The sequence below is a fragment of the Chlorocebus sabaeus genome, chromosome 8, assembly GCF_047675955.1.
Source record: "Chlorocebus sabaeus isolate Y175 chromosome 8, mChlSab1.0.hap1, whole genome shotgun sequence".
Classification (NCBI taxonomy): domain Eukaryota; kingdom Metazoa; phylum Chordata; class Mammalia; order Primates; family Cercopithecidae; genus Chlorocebus; species Chlorocebus sabaeus.
The window spans coordinates 112,967,527-112,983,233 of record NC_132911.1 but is presented as its reverse complement, the minus strand read 5'-3'; the positions used below and the strand labels follow the sequence as shown (position 1 = coordinate 112,983,233).

The following is a 15,707-nucleotide window of genomic DNA, read 5'->3' as shown; positions in this document are numbered from 1 at the left end:
GGCCATCAATACCTACAACAGTTATGGAGGTAATTTATGCCCTTGAAAAGAAGGTAATGTGGAGTGGGTAGCCTCTGTATTGATTAAGGAGGGAACGGACTTACCCTCCAGTGTAAGAGTTACCCAAAGCATCTGTGATGGTCCTGTAGGCTTCCAAGGTGATCGGGCAGTGTCAGTCTTCAGCCGCTAAACCAAGAAGATCTGGGAAGCCGTCAGTCAGAGAGCCTTGGTCAAGAGTTCCAGGGGCTCTGGGAGTGGCTGCTGGGCAAGTTAGACAGTCCAATTTCCAGTGGGGTCCTGCACAGATGGGACACGGTTTAGGAGGAATCCCAGGCTGCAGGCATTCCTTGGCCCAGTGGCCAGATTTCCAGCACTTGAAGCAAGATCCTTGGGGAGGGAATCCTGGAGGAATGCCTGGCCCCTGCAGTTTAGGCGTTTTGAAATTCTTGTGTGCTAGAGATGTGGCTGGGGTTTCTTTCACAGCGGAGGCAAGTAATTGCAACTCTTCTCTATTATTGTACACATTGAAGGTGAGGTCAGTTAAGTCCTGTTTTGGGGTTGATGGCCAGAATCTAATTTTAATGTAGGGAGTGGGTTGGGTAATAAAATGCCTATTGAGAATAAGATAGCCATCTCGCCCCACTGGGCCTAGGGCGGTAAAGCGCCTAAGGGTTGTTGCCAAATGGGCCATGGACTGGACTGGATTTTCATATTTGATGAAAACGAGCCTAAAAGCTAACTGATTTGGGAGAGTTCTGATAAAGAAAGAGGAGCATTATTAACCTTGGCTATGCCTTCAGCTCCAGCCACCTCTCTAAGAGGAAATTGTTGAGCAGGTGGGAGAGGGCTAGTCACAGAGGGAAACTGTAAGCCAGACTGGGTGTGAGGAAGGGAGGTAGTAGGAGGGTTATAGGGTCAGGGAGCAGAGGCTGAAGAAGAGTTGGGACCTGGCTCGGCCTGGCGAGGGGCAGCCTGGGAAGGAGGGGAGAGGTCAGATGGCTCTGTAGAAAAGAAGGATTCACAGGACTCAGCTTGGGGTGGAGACTGAAGGAACAGACAGGAGAGAAAGAAGAAAGATTTGGGGCGAGTCTCATTGGGAGCAGAGATTAGAAAGGGACCGATGTGTAAAAGAATGCCTGGACGTCAGGCACCTCAGACCATTTGTCCATTTTATGACGAGAATAATCTAGATCTTGTAGGATGGAGGAATCAAAAGTGCCGTTTTCTGGCTATTTAGAATCATTGTCAAGTTTGTACTGGGGCCAAGTGGTGTTGCAGAAGAAAATAAGACGCTTAGGTTTTAGGTCAGGTGTGAGTTGAAGAGGTTTTAAGTTTTTGAGAACACAGGCTAAGGGAGAAGAAGGAGGAAGGAGGGTGGAAGGTTGCCCATAGTGAAGGAGGCAAGCCCAGAGAAAAGAGAAGGTAGAGCCTCGGAGTAGGGAGGTGGGGGTGAGCAGCCCTGGCCTGCAATGTGGGTGAGCAGCCAAAGCAGGCATCCCTGCAATTGACTTGCCACCAAGGGAATGTGGGTGAATGACCAAGGCAGGCGTCCCCGCAGTGATCAGACACCAATGGAGTGTGGGTGAATGATCAGGCAGGCGTCCCGCAGTGATTAAACACGAAGGGAAGGCTGTCTTCCTGAGTCTGTGACCGGCGCCAGAGTTTTGGGTCCATGGATAAAATGTGTCTCCTTTGTCTCTACTAGAGAGGAAAAAGAGCTGGAATTGGAAGGACGGGGAGATTGAAGGGTAGCAAAAGAGGGAGATTGACGGGTAGCAAGAGAGACTGGAGAAGAGAGTGAAAAGACCGCTTACCTGATTTGAAATTGGTGAGATATTCCTTGGGCTGATTGGTCTGGGGACCCGAGGTCGTAGGTGGATCTCCTCTCGGAGTGAGGGCGAGGACAGGGGACTGGTCTCCCAAAGGAGTCCTCCTGTCCTGGGTCTTCGGCACCAAATGTCACGCACATCTCTGTAAAGAGACTACCAAACAGGCTTTGTGTGAGCAACAAAGCTGTTTATTTCACCTGGGTGCAGGCGGGCTGAGTCCGAAAAAGGAGTCAGCAAAGGGTGGTGGGATTATCATTAGTTCTTATAGGTTTGGGATAGGCATAGGAAGTACATTCTTAAGGGCAGAGAGAATATTACAAAATACCTTCTTAAGGGCGGGGGAGAATATTACAACGTACCTTCTTAAGGGCGGGGGAGAATATTACAAAGTACCTTCTTAAGGGCCAGGGAGAATATCAGTTAGGGTGGGGCAGGAACAAATCACAATGGTGGAATGTCATCAGTTAGGACTATTTTCACTTCTTTTGTGGATCTTCAGTTGCTTCAGGCCATCTGGATGTATACATGCAGGTCATAGGGGATATGATGGCTTAGCTTGGGCTCAGAGGCCTGACAGTGGCTTGGTAGTGGTGAATTCTCTCAGCATTTGTTTGTCTGAAAAAGACTGTATCTTTCCTTCACATATGAAGCTTTGTTTCACTGGATACACAATTCTTGCCTGTTAATTGTTTTGTTTGAGAAGACTGAAGATAGTGCGCTAATGCTTTCTAGCTTGTAGGGCTTCTACTGACAAATCTGTTAATCTGACAGGTTTTTCTTTATAGGTTACTTGGTTCTTTTGTCTCACAGCTCTTTAGATTCTTTCCTTCGTCTTAACTTTAGATAGCTTGAAGACAGTGTGCCTAGGCAATGATCTTTTTGCAGTGAATTTCCCAGATACTCTTTGTGCTTCTTGTATTTGGATGTCTAGGTATCTAGCAAGGCCGGGGAAGTTTTCCTTGATTATTCCCGCAAATGTGTTTACCTAACTTTCAGATTTCTCTTCTTTCACAGGAATGCCGATTATTCTTAGGTTTGGTCATTTAACATAATCCCAGACTTCTTGGAGGCGTTGTTCATATTTTCTTATTATTTTTCCTTTGTCCTTGTTGGATTGGGTTAATTCAAAGACCTTGTCTTCGAGCTCTGAATTTCTCTCTTCTACTTGTTTGATTCTATAGCTGAGACTTTTCCAGAGCATTTTGGATTTCTTTAAGTGTATCCATTGTTTCCTAAAGTTTTGATTGTTTTTTATTTATGCTATTTCATCTAATATTTCCCCTTTCACTTCTTGTATCATTTTTTTTATTTCCTTACGTTGGGCTTTGCCTTTCTCTGGTGCCTCCCTGATTAGCTTAATAACTGACCTCCTGAATTCTTTTTCAGGTAAATCAGGGATTTATTCTGGGTTTGGATTCATTGCTGGTGACCTACTGTGATTTTCGGGGGGTGTTAGGTGTTAAAGAACCTTGTTTTGTCATATAACCAGACTTGATTTTCTGGTTCCTTCTCCTTTCGGTAGCCTCTGTCAGAAGGAAAGTCAAGGGCTCAAGGCTGTTGTCAGATTCTTTTGTCCCATGGGGTGTTCCCTTGATGTAGTAGTCTCCCCCTTTTCCTATGGATGTGTCCTCCTGAGAGCTGAGCTGGAGTGATGGTTATCTCTCTTCTGGCTCTAGCCATCCAGCAAGTCTACCAGGCTCCAGGCTGGTACTGGGGTTGTCCGCATGGAGTCCTGTGTTGTGTACCATTTGTGGGTCTCTCAGCCATGGATACCAGCACCTGTCCCTGTGGAGGTGTCAGCAGGGTGAAATGGACTCTGAGAGTTCTTAGGTTTGGTGATTTAATGCACTATTTTTTTGCTGGTTGACTCCCTGTCAGGAGGTGGTACTTTCCAGAGAGCATCAGCTGTGGTAGTATGGGGAGGAACAAACAGTGGATGGGGACTGTAGAACTCCCAAGAATATATGCCTTTTGTCTAGAGATCCCAAGGTGGGTAGGGAAGGACCATTGGGTGGGGGCAGGGCTAGGTGTGTCTGAGCTCAGGCCCTTCTTGGGCATGTCCAGGAAGAGCTGTGGGGAAAGGGGGTGAGGTTTCCAGGTCAATGGAGTTACGCTCCTAGGAGGATTATGGCTGCCTCTGCTGAGTCATGCAGATTGTCAGGGAAGTGGGGGAAAGCAGGCAGTCATAGGCCTCACCAAACTCCCATGCAATCCGAGGGGCCTGTCTCACTCCCACCATGCCCCCGCCAACAACACCAAGTCTGTTTCCAGGCAGTGGACAAGCAGGGCTGAGAACTTGCTCCAGGCTACCCATTTCCCAGCTGCTAAAGCAAATATGGCTTTCCTTCTTCACCCGCCTGTGGAGTCTGCCCACCAGATTCACGCCCTTCCCTGAATTCTGGGAAGCAGACTTTTCCAGGAGACTTCTCCATCAGTTCAAAATGTTACAAAATTCAGCTGACGATTCCTTTTCCCTGTGGCCTTTCCCCGGTGCCTCTGGCCACCCTCCCGAAGGACCCCTGTGAGGACAGGCAGAAATGGTTTATTAGGGAACCCAGCAAGCTCACAGGGCTTTCCCTGCTGCTTTCTCTACCCCTGTATTTTGCTCGGCTCTCTCAGTTGACTCAGTTCCAGGTAAGGTCAGAATTTTCTCCCGTAACCTAGACCTTCAGGTTCCATAGTGGGGGTGTGTGTTTGAGGGATCTCTCTTTCCCACTTCCACAGTTTGGGTACTAACAGTATTTAGGGTGTCTCCTGGGTCCTGCAGGAGCAATGAGCAATCCACTTCCTTCAGAGGGTCTGTGGGTTCTCTCGGCTTTCCTGATTTATTCCTGCAGTCATTCTGTAGCAAAACATCATGATGTGAGGCTCCACAGGTTGCTCTGTCCATCAGAGTTGGAGCTGTTATCTAGTCCTGCCTCCTGTCTGCCATGATCTGCCCATCCCCCTAAACATTTTAAATAATCATATGTTTCTTGTTAAGTTTTAAGGGCTCTTTTTGTGTTATACATATTAGCCCTGAATTATATTTATCTCCCATTCTTCTACATGCCTTTTATTTACGTGTAGAAAGACTTTTTCCATCCTGAGATTATAAAAACAGTATTATTTTCCTTTTCCTTTACCACATTTAGACACTTGATCTACTGGAATATGGCGTATTTTCATTTATGGTATGAGGGAGAGAATAAGTTTAATTTTTCCCAGAAGTTCTCTGGTGTCCCAGTAGCATTTGTGGACTAGTCTATTTTCTTTTTTTTTCACTAACTGGAAATACCACATCATCCTCTAAATGATATGACCTACAGTAAAATTTATCTTAATTGACCTCCACTTAACATACTGAATGGGTTAATTGATAGTCTCTATTCTCTCTGTAAAACATACTGATGGAAGATCACAGTAAGCTTAATGTTTACTACTAATAGGCTACTTAGTACTATACTGGTATGATTCTGTTTCTTGCTTGTGGTTTTAGATCACTGATACTCAGATTTGATCATTCTGCAAACTTAATGTGAACTCTGCTTGCCATTGTGTATTAATTTAATTTATGTAAAGCAGTAAAATATGAAAGGAAGGAAAAGTGGTGTTTTGGAGAAAGCTAAATTAGGTGCTTTAGAAAGAAAAAATGAGTCACCAAAAATTTTGTGGCTACTAAGGACATTGTATACAGTTTATTTAAATATTATAACATATATAGATCTAAGTTCTAGGAGCAGGGAATGAAATATGGATATAAAGGATTACTTTTCTCCTATAGAAAACTTATAGAGTTCAGCAACAAAAACAAATGGTTGAATTTGAGTGCAGTTTGGTATATGAGAGGAAGTTTATTTTCTGAATTATAGACCTTTAAAAATGTATTCTCTTGTGAAACATTTTAATGATGTAACTGTTGTAGTCCATTTGTGCTACTGTAACGAAATACCTGAGAATTGGTAATTTATAAAAACAGAAATTTATTTCTCTGACTTCTGGAAGCTGAGAATTCCAAGATCCAGGTTCTGGCAGGTTTGGTATTGGGTAAGGGTTCAGTCTCTGCTTCCAAGATGATGCCTTGAACATTGCATTCTCCAGAAAGGAGGCATAATATGCCCTCACATGACAGAAGGCAGAGGGGGAAAAAGAGACAAACTCCCTCTTTCGGTTCCTTCTCTAAGGTTACTTATTCCCAGTCACCAGTGTGGAGCCCTAGTGACTAGAGGACCTAACTTCTAGTAACATCACTTTGGTGATTAGGTTTTAACTCAGCTTTTAGGGAGGATACAACATTCAAACCCTAGCAGCAACTCATAGGTTTATATTATAAGTACATAGACCCAATTGAAATTTGTTAACAAAAACCTAGATTCGTAGTAGGCTAAATGTAGTGTTTTCATACTGCAGACTCTTGTCTCTTTTGAACATGATGTGGTATTTCTAACTAGTAAGTTAAAAATACTGATCTTTAACTCTAAAATAAAGAGAATGAAAACTAGATTACTGCATTGTATTAGTTTTCTGTCATTATACGACAACTTCAAAACTTAGTGACTTGAAACAATAACCATTTATCATATCAGTTTCTATGGTCAGAAATCAGGGAGTAGTTCAGGTGGGTGATCTGGCTCATGATTTTTTCATGAGTTTATAGCCAAAATGATAGCCAGGGCTGCAGTCATCCGAAGCCTTGACTAGGGCTAAAGCATACATTTTTGAAATGATTAACTCATGGAATGCTGATTGTTGGCAAGAGCCGTCACGTCCTCCCCATATGGGTCTGTCCATGGGCCTGCCTTAAGCGTATTCATAGCATGGTAGCTAGCCTCCCTCAGAATGTGCGATCCGAGAGAGAGTGAGGTAGAAAATGTAGTCTTTTATGACTAGTTCTTGAAGTCACATACCATCTGTCACATCTATGTATTTTTGTTAAAAGTGAATCAGTAGGACAGCTCACACTCAAAGGAAAAGGAATTAGACTCCAACTCTTAAAAAGGAGAGAAACCACCACACTGCAGACATTTATTTTGTGTGTGTGTGGATCAGTGAAGAGGAAGAGATTAATGTATAATGTTTGGTCTTCTTTTTAGGACACTGCCTTAGGAAAACCACGAGAGGTGTTTCGACTTCCTACGGATTTGACAGCATGTGACAACCGTCTTTGTGCGTCTATCCATTTCACATCTTCTACCTGGGTTACCTTGTCAGATGGAACTGGAAGATTGTATGTCATTGGAACAAGTGAACGTGGAAATAGCGCTTCTGAAAAATGGGAGGTGAGGGTTTGTTTGAGACTTATGCAAAGTCCAGAAAGTATATGTAAATTACACCCGACTTATTTTAAAATGACACTTTTCAAGGATGGTTTACATGTGATCTGTTGTTTGATATATAATGTTTTGGATCTCTTTTTAACTAAATTATAAAATGTATATTTTTCACAAACTGTTACATTAACCATTCCTATTTTGATCTGGAGTCAGTGCAATTGTCAAGAATTGCATTCATTTTTCAGCAGATATTTTATACGCGTAGAGTACTTCACTAAGCGCTGACATTGCCTCTTCCTTTTTGAAGAAGAATTGACCAAAAGCTTATGTTAGGATGTTTTTCTCCTCTACCATTATGTTAGATTTTCTGGGATGTTTACATTGGTCAAATAGTGGTCAAATTACCAGAATATTCTGTATTTAGAAAAATATGTGATATAAATATATAGTTACATGCCAATTTCCAAGACAACATTTTTACTTTAATTTAAAAAGTTAGATATAAATCTAAAGGGTAGGTTGGGGTTTTAATAGTAATAATAATAATAGTAATAATAGTAATAAATAAGGAATTAATTTCTCTAGAACTACAGTTTTTGAAAGTAGAAGAAAATGATGCCAAGCAGATAATCAAAAGATTTAGTTTACTGCTTCAGCTCCTTTGAGTTATGCTAATAAGTGTATTGTAATATTGCTACTGTCTGAATCTCAGCAGGTAGCCTTTAGTTCTGGGTAAAGAGATGCGAGCTTAATATATTTATATCTTATAAAATAATTTCATCTGACCAACAGATGCCTGCAAAGACCAGGCTTTAATTACTTGAAAAAAACCAGGGAGGTCTTAGAACCAAATAGTTTACCTACCTTACTAAGTTATACTAAAGGTTATACTACCAAATTATAGTATGTTCAAAATACACAGTAAATAACCAGAACAGCAGTAGCCTATTTACCAGAGCCTGTTACATTCACAGTTTCAAATATTCATTGGATACTGTGACAATTTCTGTTTTGGCCTTTAGTAACAACTTTAATTTTTCTGAAAAACAGAAGTAATGTGGTATGTAGCACAGCTACCTGAAACAGTTGGAAGGTATTTTGAGAATAATGGACAGGAGAGAGAGAGTGGGAATTTATATGGTATTGAGCTGTATGGATTCTGTAGATTTTGAACAAGACAAACCTACTTGGCTCACTTTCATCTTAAAAATAATACCACACATTATTTTATATGAACTTATACTTCTTTTGGTTTTGTTTTGTGTATCCCCTTGGCATGTATTAGGCCTTCAATAATATCTTTTAAATAAATTAAAAACTTAAATATACCTGTGGCTTCTTTAGTGTATACTGCCCTAATGAAATAAGCTCCCTTAGCAGATGTTTTCAGCTGATAATAGTTTTGACTAAGTACTGGTAGGAGAGGGAGGAGACTTGGGCATTAATGGAGGTGGGAGGGATACTGTGTTATATTATTGGTCACTTTTAAGAAACAATTTAGGAGGGTTTTAGAACTTTAGGGTAATTAGTGTAAAAGAGAAGAAGCTGAAAGTGGAAGTGATTATGGAGCATGGTAAGGGGAAAGGGGACCAAGGGTGGTAGTGGCGATTACTGAAGTTTAAAAAGAGAAATTAAAGGAGATAGCTTGCTTTCCAAATGTATTGCCTCTAATACCATGGAAGCGCTGTGTATCTGCGGTATCACAATTTAGATGCTGAGCTTGTTCAGAAAACTAGAAACATCAGCCTAACAATTTTTAAAAGTATGCCATCTACTCTTTTGGTTTCATTCCAGAAAGAAAAAAAGAAACCATAAACTAGCTACTTGTTCCTGCCAAAACTTGTCATTTTCTGTTCTTCCCTTTTGTTTCCACTGTTCCCCAAACAAAAGCAAAACCCAATCAACCAATAAAAACCTGCCTTCATCTGTCATCTCTGTTTTGAGTATTTAAGGATTTTTTTTTTTTAAGTTTTTGCTTTTTCAGTTTATGGAAATCTTAAGAACGGATTCTGAAGGCCCACTACTTGAATGATTTTGGCAGATGTTCAAATACATAGGGAAGTTGATGACATTAAAGCACACTTTTCTTTGTAAGTTTTCAAGTAGGAGTAGATAAGTTTTCAAGTAGGAGTAGATTCCAGGTATAGGGTTTTTTGTTTTTGTTTTTGTTTTTAAGCAACCTTTTTTTCAGTTAGGCTTTTTCTCAACTGTCCATATTTTATTTGGAAATCTTGTTTAGGAAGCAGCCTATGGCCGGGCGCGGTGGCTCAAACCTGTAATCCCAGCACTTTGGGAGGCCGAGACGGGTGGATCACGAGGTCAGGAGATCGAGACCATCCTGGCTAACCCGGTGAAACCCCATCTCTACTAAAAAATACAAAAAAAAACCTAGCCGGGCGTGGTGGCGGGCGCCTGTAGTCCCAGCTACTCGGGAGGCTGAGGCAGGAGAATGGCGTAAACCCGGGAGGTGGAGCTTGCAGTGAGCTGAGATCCGGCTACTGCACTCCAGCCTGGGCGACAGAGCGAGACTCCGTCTCAAAAAAAAAAAAAAAAGGAAGCAGCCTTAAAACGTTCTTTATTTTGTATTTACTCTTAAAAATATAATAGTAGTTGAGATCTTGTGTTTGTGGTATAAGAAGGAATTTGATAAGATTTTGTGTGTTTCTGTATGATGCTTAGGTAAGATTTTGTGTGTTTTTATATGATGCTTTTTTGCTTTTCAAAAAACACTTTAGGATTATATTTTAAATAGAGTTTATTAACTTATTCTTAAATGCTAATAGGCTTTTCTGTTTTTGAGAAAAAACATGTTTTGGTGATTTATTCTTCAATGTTTTTTACTCTTGCCTTTGTAAACTTCTAGAGAATAAACAAACAGGAAAAAGGCGTATACACATGCACATTCATATGCAGTATCTGGAAACTGAGAGGAAGCAAGGTAGCCAAGACTAATGATCAGTTTTTTCTTACACAGATAAATATTTTCTTAAAAGTTCTGTCCTCAGGGAACATTATCTAAACTCGCAGTCTTTATGTAAAGGCCTTTCTCTTTTTAAATTTCTTGTAATAGTGTCCAAAGTAACTGTTGAATCACCAGAATCTTATGTATTCCGTCTGTGCTATCTGTGTTCATGTAATTATGTACACATTTTTGTGTGTCTAATTTTGTTTTGTAGATTATGTTTAATGAAGAACTTGGGGATCCTTTTATCATAATTCACAGTATCTCATTGCTAAATGCTGAAGAACATTCTATAGCTACCCTACTTCTTCGAGTAGAGAAAGAAGAATTGGATATGAAAGGAAGTGGTTTCTATGTTTCTCTGGAGTGGGTCACTATCAGTAAGAAAAATAAAGGTAAAACAAAATCTGAATCTCTCTCTACTGGTTGCCATTATTTAGTAGATTTTGAAACGCAAAACTGTCCCTGTAAATGCTGTTTGCTTTTTCTTGGGCATTGTGTTACAATTCTGGCACCTGCCACCACTGGTGGAATGAATATGTATAGGTAGTTTTTTCCTCAGGTATATTTTATAGAAAAAAAATGCAGTGTGCTTCCACAGCCAATTATGCGTTTTATATAAAAGAAGACATTGTTATATAAGTTTTGAATAATTTAACAGGTGTATTTTTAATATATACAAAAATATATGCATATATATGTGTGATGCACAAAAATTTATACCTAAAACTAAATGTAAGTTAATAAATTATAGTATAATTTAAATGTAAATAAATATAAATACTTACTTGGAAATGAATGTCTTTATTTCATTAAATTACAAGTATGATTTCTTTTAAATCTAATTGAACTTCATTATTTGTTTCTACATTTAAGAAAACTGTTACTGTGCTCCCATGTTTAGAATAGTCCTGAACCTTGGTCTGTTTGAAGCTGTCTGTCAAGCTTCTAACTTGACTTTAAAAATTACAATCTCATGAATTAATTAGGATTTTTTTTAGTGGTATTGAGAAAGCTCTTTGCCTTTGCTTAGTTCCTACTGACTCATTGAGTGTTTTCTTTTTAATTGTAGTTGAGTACTGAGAGTGCTTGTTTCCATAATGACTCTATGCTCTTTTTCTCAGTAGTTTTTATTAGCTGACTCATTTATGAGTAAGTTAATATAAATTAAATTATCACTCATCACTATAGAAAAATATTTCTTCACCTTAGCTACTAGTTTGCAATTCAATAAAGACATTAGCAGTTGTTTTGTAAGAGGGTTTTGCCTTTTATTCTAAAACAAACAGCTGTCTGTCTGTCTGTCTGTCTATCTATCTATCTAATAGATATCTCAAAATAGTTTATAAATAAACTGAATAAGTCTCCTAGATTTATTCTTTGAAGTATTCAATATAATTTATTAGTTCTTTTTGGTGTTGTAGTTTTATCTCTAGAGGAACACAGTAACTTTAAACTTTAAATTAGATACTAGAAAACTTTTTTGAAGTCCCAGTTGGTAACCATAAGATCTATGTCACAGCTATCCGAGTATACCGACACAGTGCAAAAGCAGCCATAGACAATATATAAATGAATGAGTATAGCTGTGTTCCAATCATACTTTATGGACATTGAAATTTGAATTTTATGTTTTTTTGACATATATTTAAATATTCTTTAAATATTACCATTTTAACAATTTAAAAATATAAAACTCATGCTTAGCTCACAGGCCATACAAAAATAGACCTAGATTCAGCTTTGACTCAAGGGTCCTAGTTTGCAGAACCCCTGCTTTAGATAATGGAAACCTTAATTTTTTTAAGGTACATAATTCAAAATCTTACAGGAGACACTGTCATGCATATTCCTCCTCCTTTCTCCAAGACACTTGCTTCTGTAACATCTTTTTCTCAGTCTGTGGTAACTCATCAAATTGCCTCAGAACATAGCAGTACTCTGCTCCAGCTCTATCTTCTCCATCCCCTTTGTCTTCATTTCTTTGCCTCAACTGGACAGATACATTGAGACTAACCTTTTTTCTCCCAAGATTGTAGTTGTAGAATCATTAATTCTCTTTATTGTTCCCTTTATCTTTCTTTTATATCTTCTTCCTTCTCTCCCAGACTATTACTAATATGATTTTTTTCTTTTTCTTTTTAATTAACAGAACTGTGTTTTTGTAAACTATTTTGAATGAAACATTTCATAAATTATATTTATGGTCACATAAGTTTGAAAATGTGGGCATAAAATAACTCCATTGCACATTAAGCATATTAAAGTTTCTAAAAATTGTGAGTAAAAAAAATTTAGGCTAGATGCAGAGGCTCATACCTGTTATCTCAGCACTTTGGGAGGTCAGAGCAGGCGGATCACTTGAGCCCAGGAGTTTGAGACCAGTCTGGGCAACGTAGTGAGGCCCTGTCTGTACAAAAATTACAAAAACATTAGCTCGGCATGGTGGTGTGCACCTATAATCCCAGCTACTCTGGATGCTGAGGTGGGAGGATTGCTTGAGCCTGGGAGTTTGAGGCTACAGTGAGCTGTGATCTTGCCACTGCATTTTAGCTTGGGCAACAGAGCAAGGCCCTGTCTCAAACAAACAAAAAAATTTATGCTTAATTTTAACCTAGCATTTCTCCACATATTTAACCATGGAATCCAGTTTTTTAGAATTCCTATTCCTTTCTGTTCCATGCATGTTGGGAAAGGCCACCCTAGAAATATGTAACGTCTGTGTTTGGATCTTTAAAGTCAAGTAGGACTTTTGGCCCTACATGTATCTATAGGGGAAGTGTAGGAGTTTTGTTCATTCAGTAAATTACAAGCCTGTCCTTAAATATGTGTGAATTGAATGTGTGAATGTAGGTGAGGATTTTGAGTAAAAACAATGAGATATTTTAGAACAGATGGTATTATTATGTAAAAACTCATAATAATATGACATTGAGTTGTGATTTTTGACTACTCAGTATGAAGCCTACAAGTACAACCCACTTTAAAGAATAACAGTATAGGTAAAAGTATGGAGTCAGCTAAAATATTTGAGTACTTTTTAAAGCAAAAAATTACTGTCTTTATAGGAAAATAAATTCAATTTGTCAGAAACTTTTGGAATACAGTTGTTTATATCTTAAAAGTAGCACTAATTTATGTTTAATTATAAGCATATATATAAATGTCTTGAGTGGGTTATAAAAATTATTTCTGCTATAAATTTATTTCATTGTTAAAATACCCCTTATCAGGAGTTAGAGCAGGCAGAAAAATAGTCCACACTGCATGTTTCCCCTTGTCCTCAATTTGTGACTTTTCAGAAGATGCGTATCACATACCTGCTGAGAAGGCAGACAGGCTTTAGTCAAGGAGAGGTAGGTCATACAGAAGCTGTTATTCCAAGTAAGCCAGTCATGTTGGAGTTCTGGGGCACTGCTGTCTAATAGAGATTTCTCCAAGATGGACATGTCTTATATGTGTACCATTCACTGCAGTAACTACTAGCCATGTGTAGCTGTTGAGCAATTAAAATGTGGCTACTGTGACTGAGGAATTTAAATTTTACTTAATTTTAAGTAGCCACTTGTGGCCAGTGACTACCACATTGGACAGGACAATCAGGAATAAATTTCACCAGACCCAGCATTTTAAAATAGGGACTTATTTACAGAAAATTAGGTTGTAAATTGTTTACCTTAGGAAAAGACTCTTAATAGTATACCTTTTAATAGTACATTAAAAGTATTTAATTATAATTAAAATCAATATTTAAGTATCAGAATATTTTGATAATAGTTTTTATTTGTAATGTTTTGTTCTAAAATACTTTTTCTTACAGATAAGAAAAAATATGAAATTATTAAGCGTGATATTCTCTGTGGAAAGTCAGTGCCACATTATGCTGCTATTGAGCCCGATGGAAATGGTCTAATGATTGTATCTTACAAGTCTTTCACATTTGTTCAGGCTGGTCAAGATCTTGAAGAAAATATGGATGAAGACATGTCAGAGAAAATCAAAGGTAATTTTTATTCTTAAAAGTGCTTGTTTGTATTTGCATAAACATATATTTGTCTTTTGTTTTCCCAGTTAATAGTTCTACATGGGCAAGATAAATGCATAATTTTTTCTTTATTTTCTCATATATTTTCCAAAAGTCTTTTGTAAGGTATACTACCGTAATAGTGTGAATGAACTGGTTTAATTTGATCATTTTGTTATTACCAAAATGTTTTTTTAAAAAATCATTTATTAGCTTTCTTGATTAGATGCTTAATAAATAGTTATCAAATAAATAAATAATGTCTATTTGCTATTAGTGTTGATGGTATTAATAGTGTAATATTGAAGATACTAATTTTTAAAAATAAATTAAGCTAACCTACCTGTTCTTACCTTTTATACTAAACTGAAAGTAAGTTCCTTGAGGGCAGAATCACATAATTTTATCAATGTTGAATGAATGCATGAAGGTTATGTTTTAGCATGAAAAGACTGGCCAGACACAGTGGCTCCCGTCTGTAATCCCAGCACTTTGGGAGGCCTAGGCGAGCGGATCACAAGGTCGGGAGATCGAGACCATTCTGGCTAACACGATGAAACCCCATCTCTACTAAAAATACAAAAAAAAAATTTGGGCACGGTCCCAGGCAACTGTAGTGCCAGCTACTTGGGAGGCTGAGGCAGGAGAATTGCTTGAACCCAGGAAGCAGATGTTGCCGTGAGCCGAGATTGTGCCACTGCACTCCAGCTTGGGCGACAGTGAGACTCTGTCTCAAAAAAAAAAAAAAACAGGATAAGACTAACAAGAAATTTCAGAAGAAATTTATATTTGTAAATAAAGAACAGACATTCTTTTAAAACTATTCAAGAGAACATTCCTCTGTAATAATTACTGTTCATATTTCTGATGTTCATAGCCAGAGAATAGTATATTTTGCTTAACAGAGATTTTTACAATATTTAATAATTATACATATTTTTCTTTGAATCTACCTTTTTTGTTAAACAAGTTAATTATTTTAAAAATTGGTTTTACCTTTTTATTTTTAAGTGAAATCACGTTGATTAAGAAAGTAAGGAAATAAAAGAATGGCTACTCCATAAGCAGAGCAACCTAGGTTTACTATTTTTGGATGCCTTAAAAAATGAATTATTTGAAAAAATTTGAAAATATTAATGTAGTGTATAATTGAAAAATATTTTCCACAGAGTTTATAAATATATGCACCTCTGAATACAAATCTTGAACTTAGTAGGCCTTCAGACTTTTAACACGTTCGTTTCCTCATATGGGATTCGTTTTTTGTTAGATTATCTCTTAAGATCCTTTCCTGAATAAATGTTACTATTTTGTCTAATTAGGATGCTAACCTCATCTAAAGCTTAGCCAGAATAGCTATTTATTTCTCTAGATCATGCGTCTTTAGAATTCCTTTGGTAAGCAATTGTGAGGGACTAGAATGAATGCCTTAATCTTTGGAGCCATTCTGCCCAGATAACTTGGAACCATGTAGTTCCAAGAGAGATTGAAAGCCTAAGTGGGACACATTGTGTGTTTAAATTACTACCATAGGTATTGTTTTTCTTGATAACATCTCATGCTATATCTTGACTTCCCCCCAAATTCATTGTTTATTTTGTCATAGGATTTTCACAGTAATAAAGGAAAAGTGTTGTAAT

At 38.1% G+C, this 15,707-nt stretch overlaps 1 protein-coding gene across 1 annotated transcript in view; it reads left to right on the top strand.

The window, feature by feature from the left end:
- NUDCD1 (NudC domain containing 1) overlaps positions 1 to 15,707 on the top strand; it is an 89,848-nt gene that overhangs the window by 28,702 nt on the left and 45,439 nt on the right. Inside the window, exons 3-5 of the mRNA XM_008001359.3 lie at positions 6,902 to 7,087; positions 10,258 to 10,438; positions 13,864 to 14,046. Of these exons, the coding sequence (XP_007999550.2) occupies positions 6,902 to 7,087; positions 10,258 to 10,438; positions 13,864 to 14,046 (550 nt within the window). The remainder of the gene's footprint in view (positions 1 to 6,901; positions 7,088 to 10,257; positions 10,439 to 13,863; positions 14,047 to 15,707) is intronic.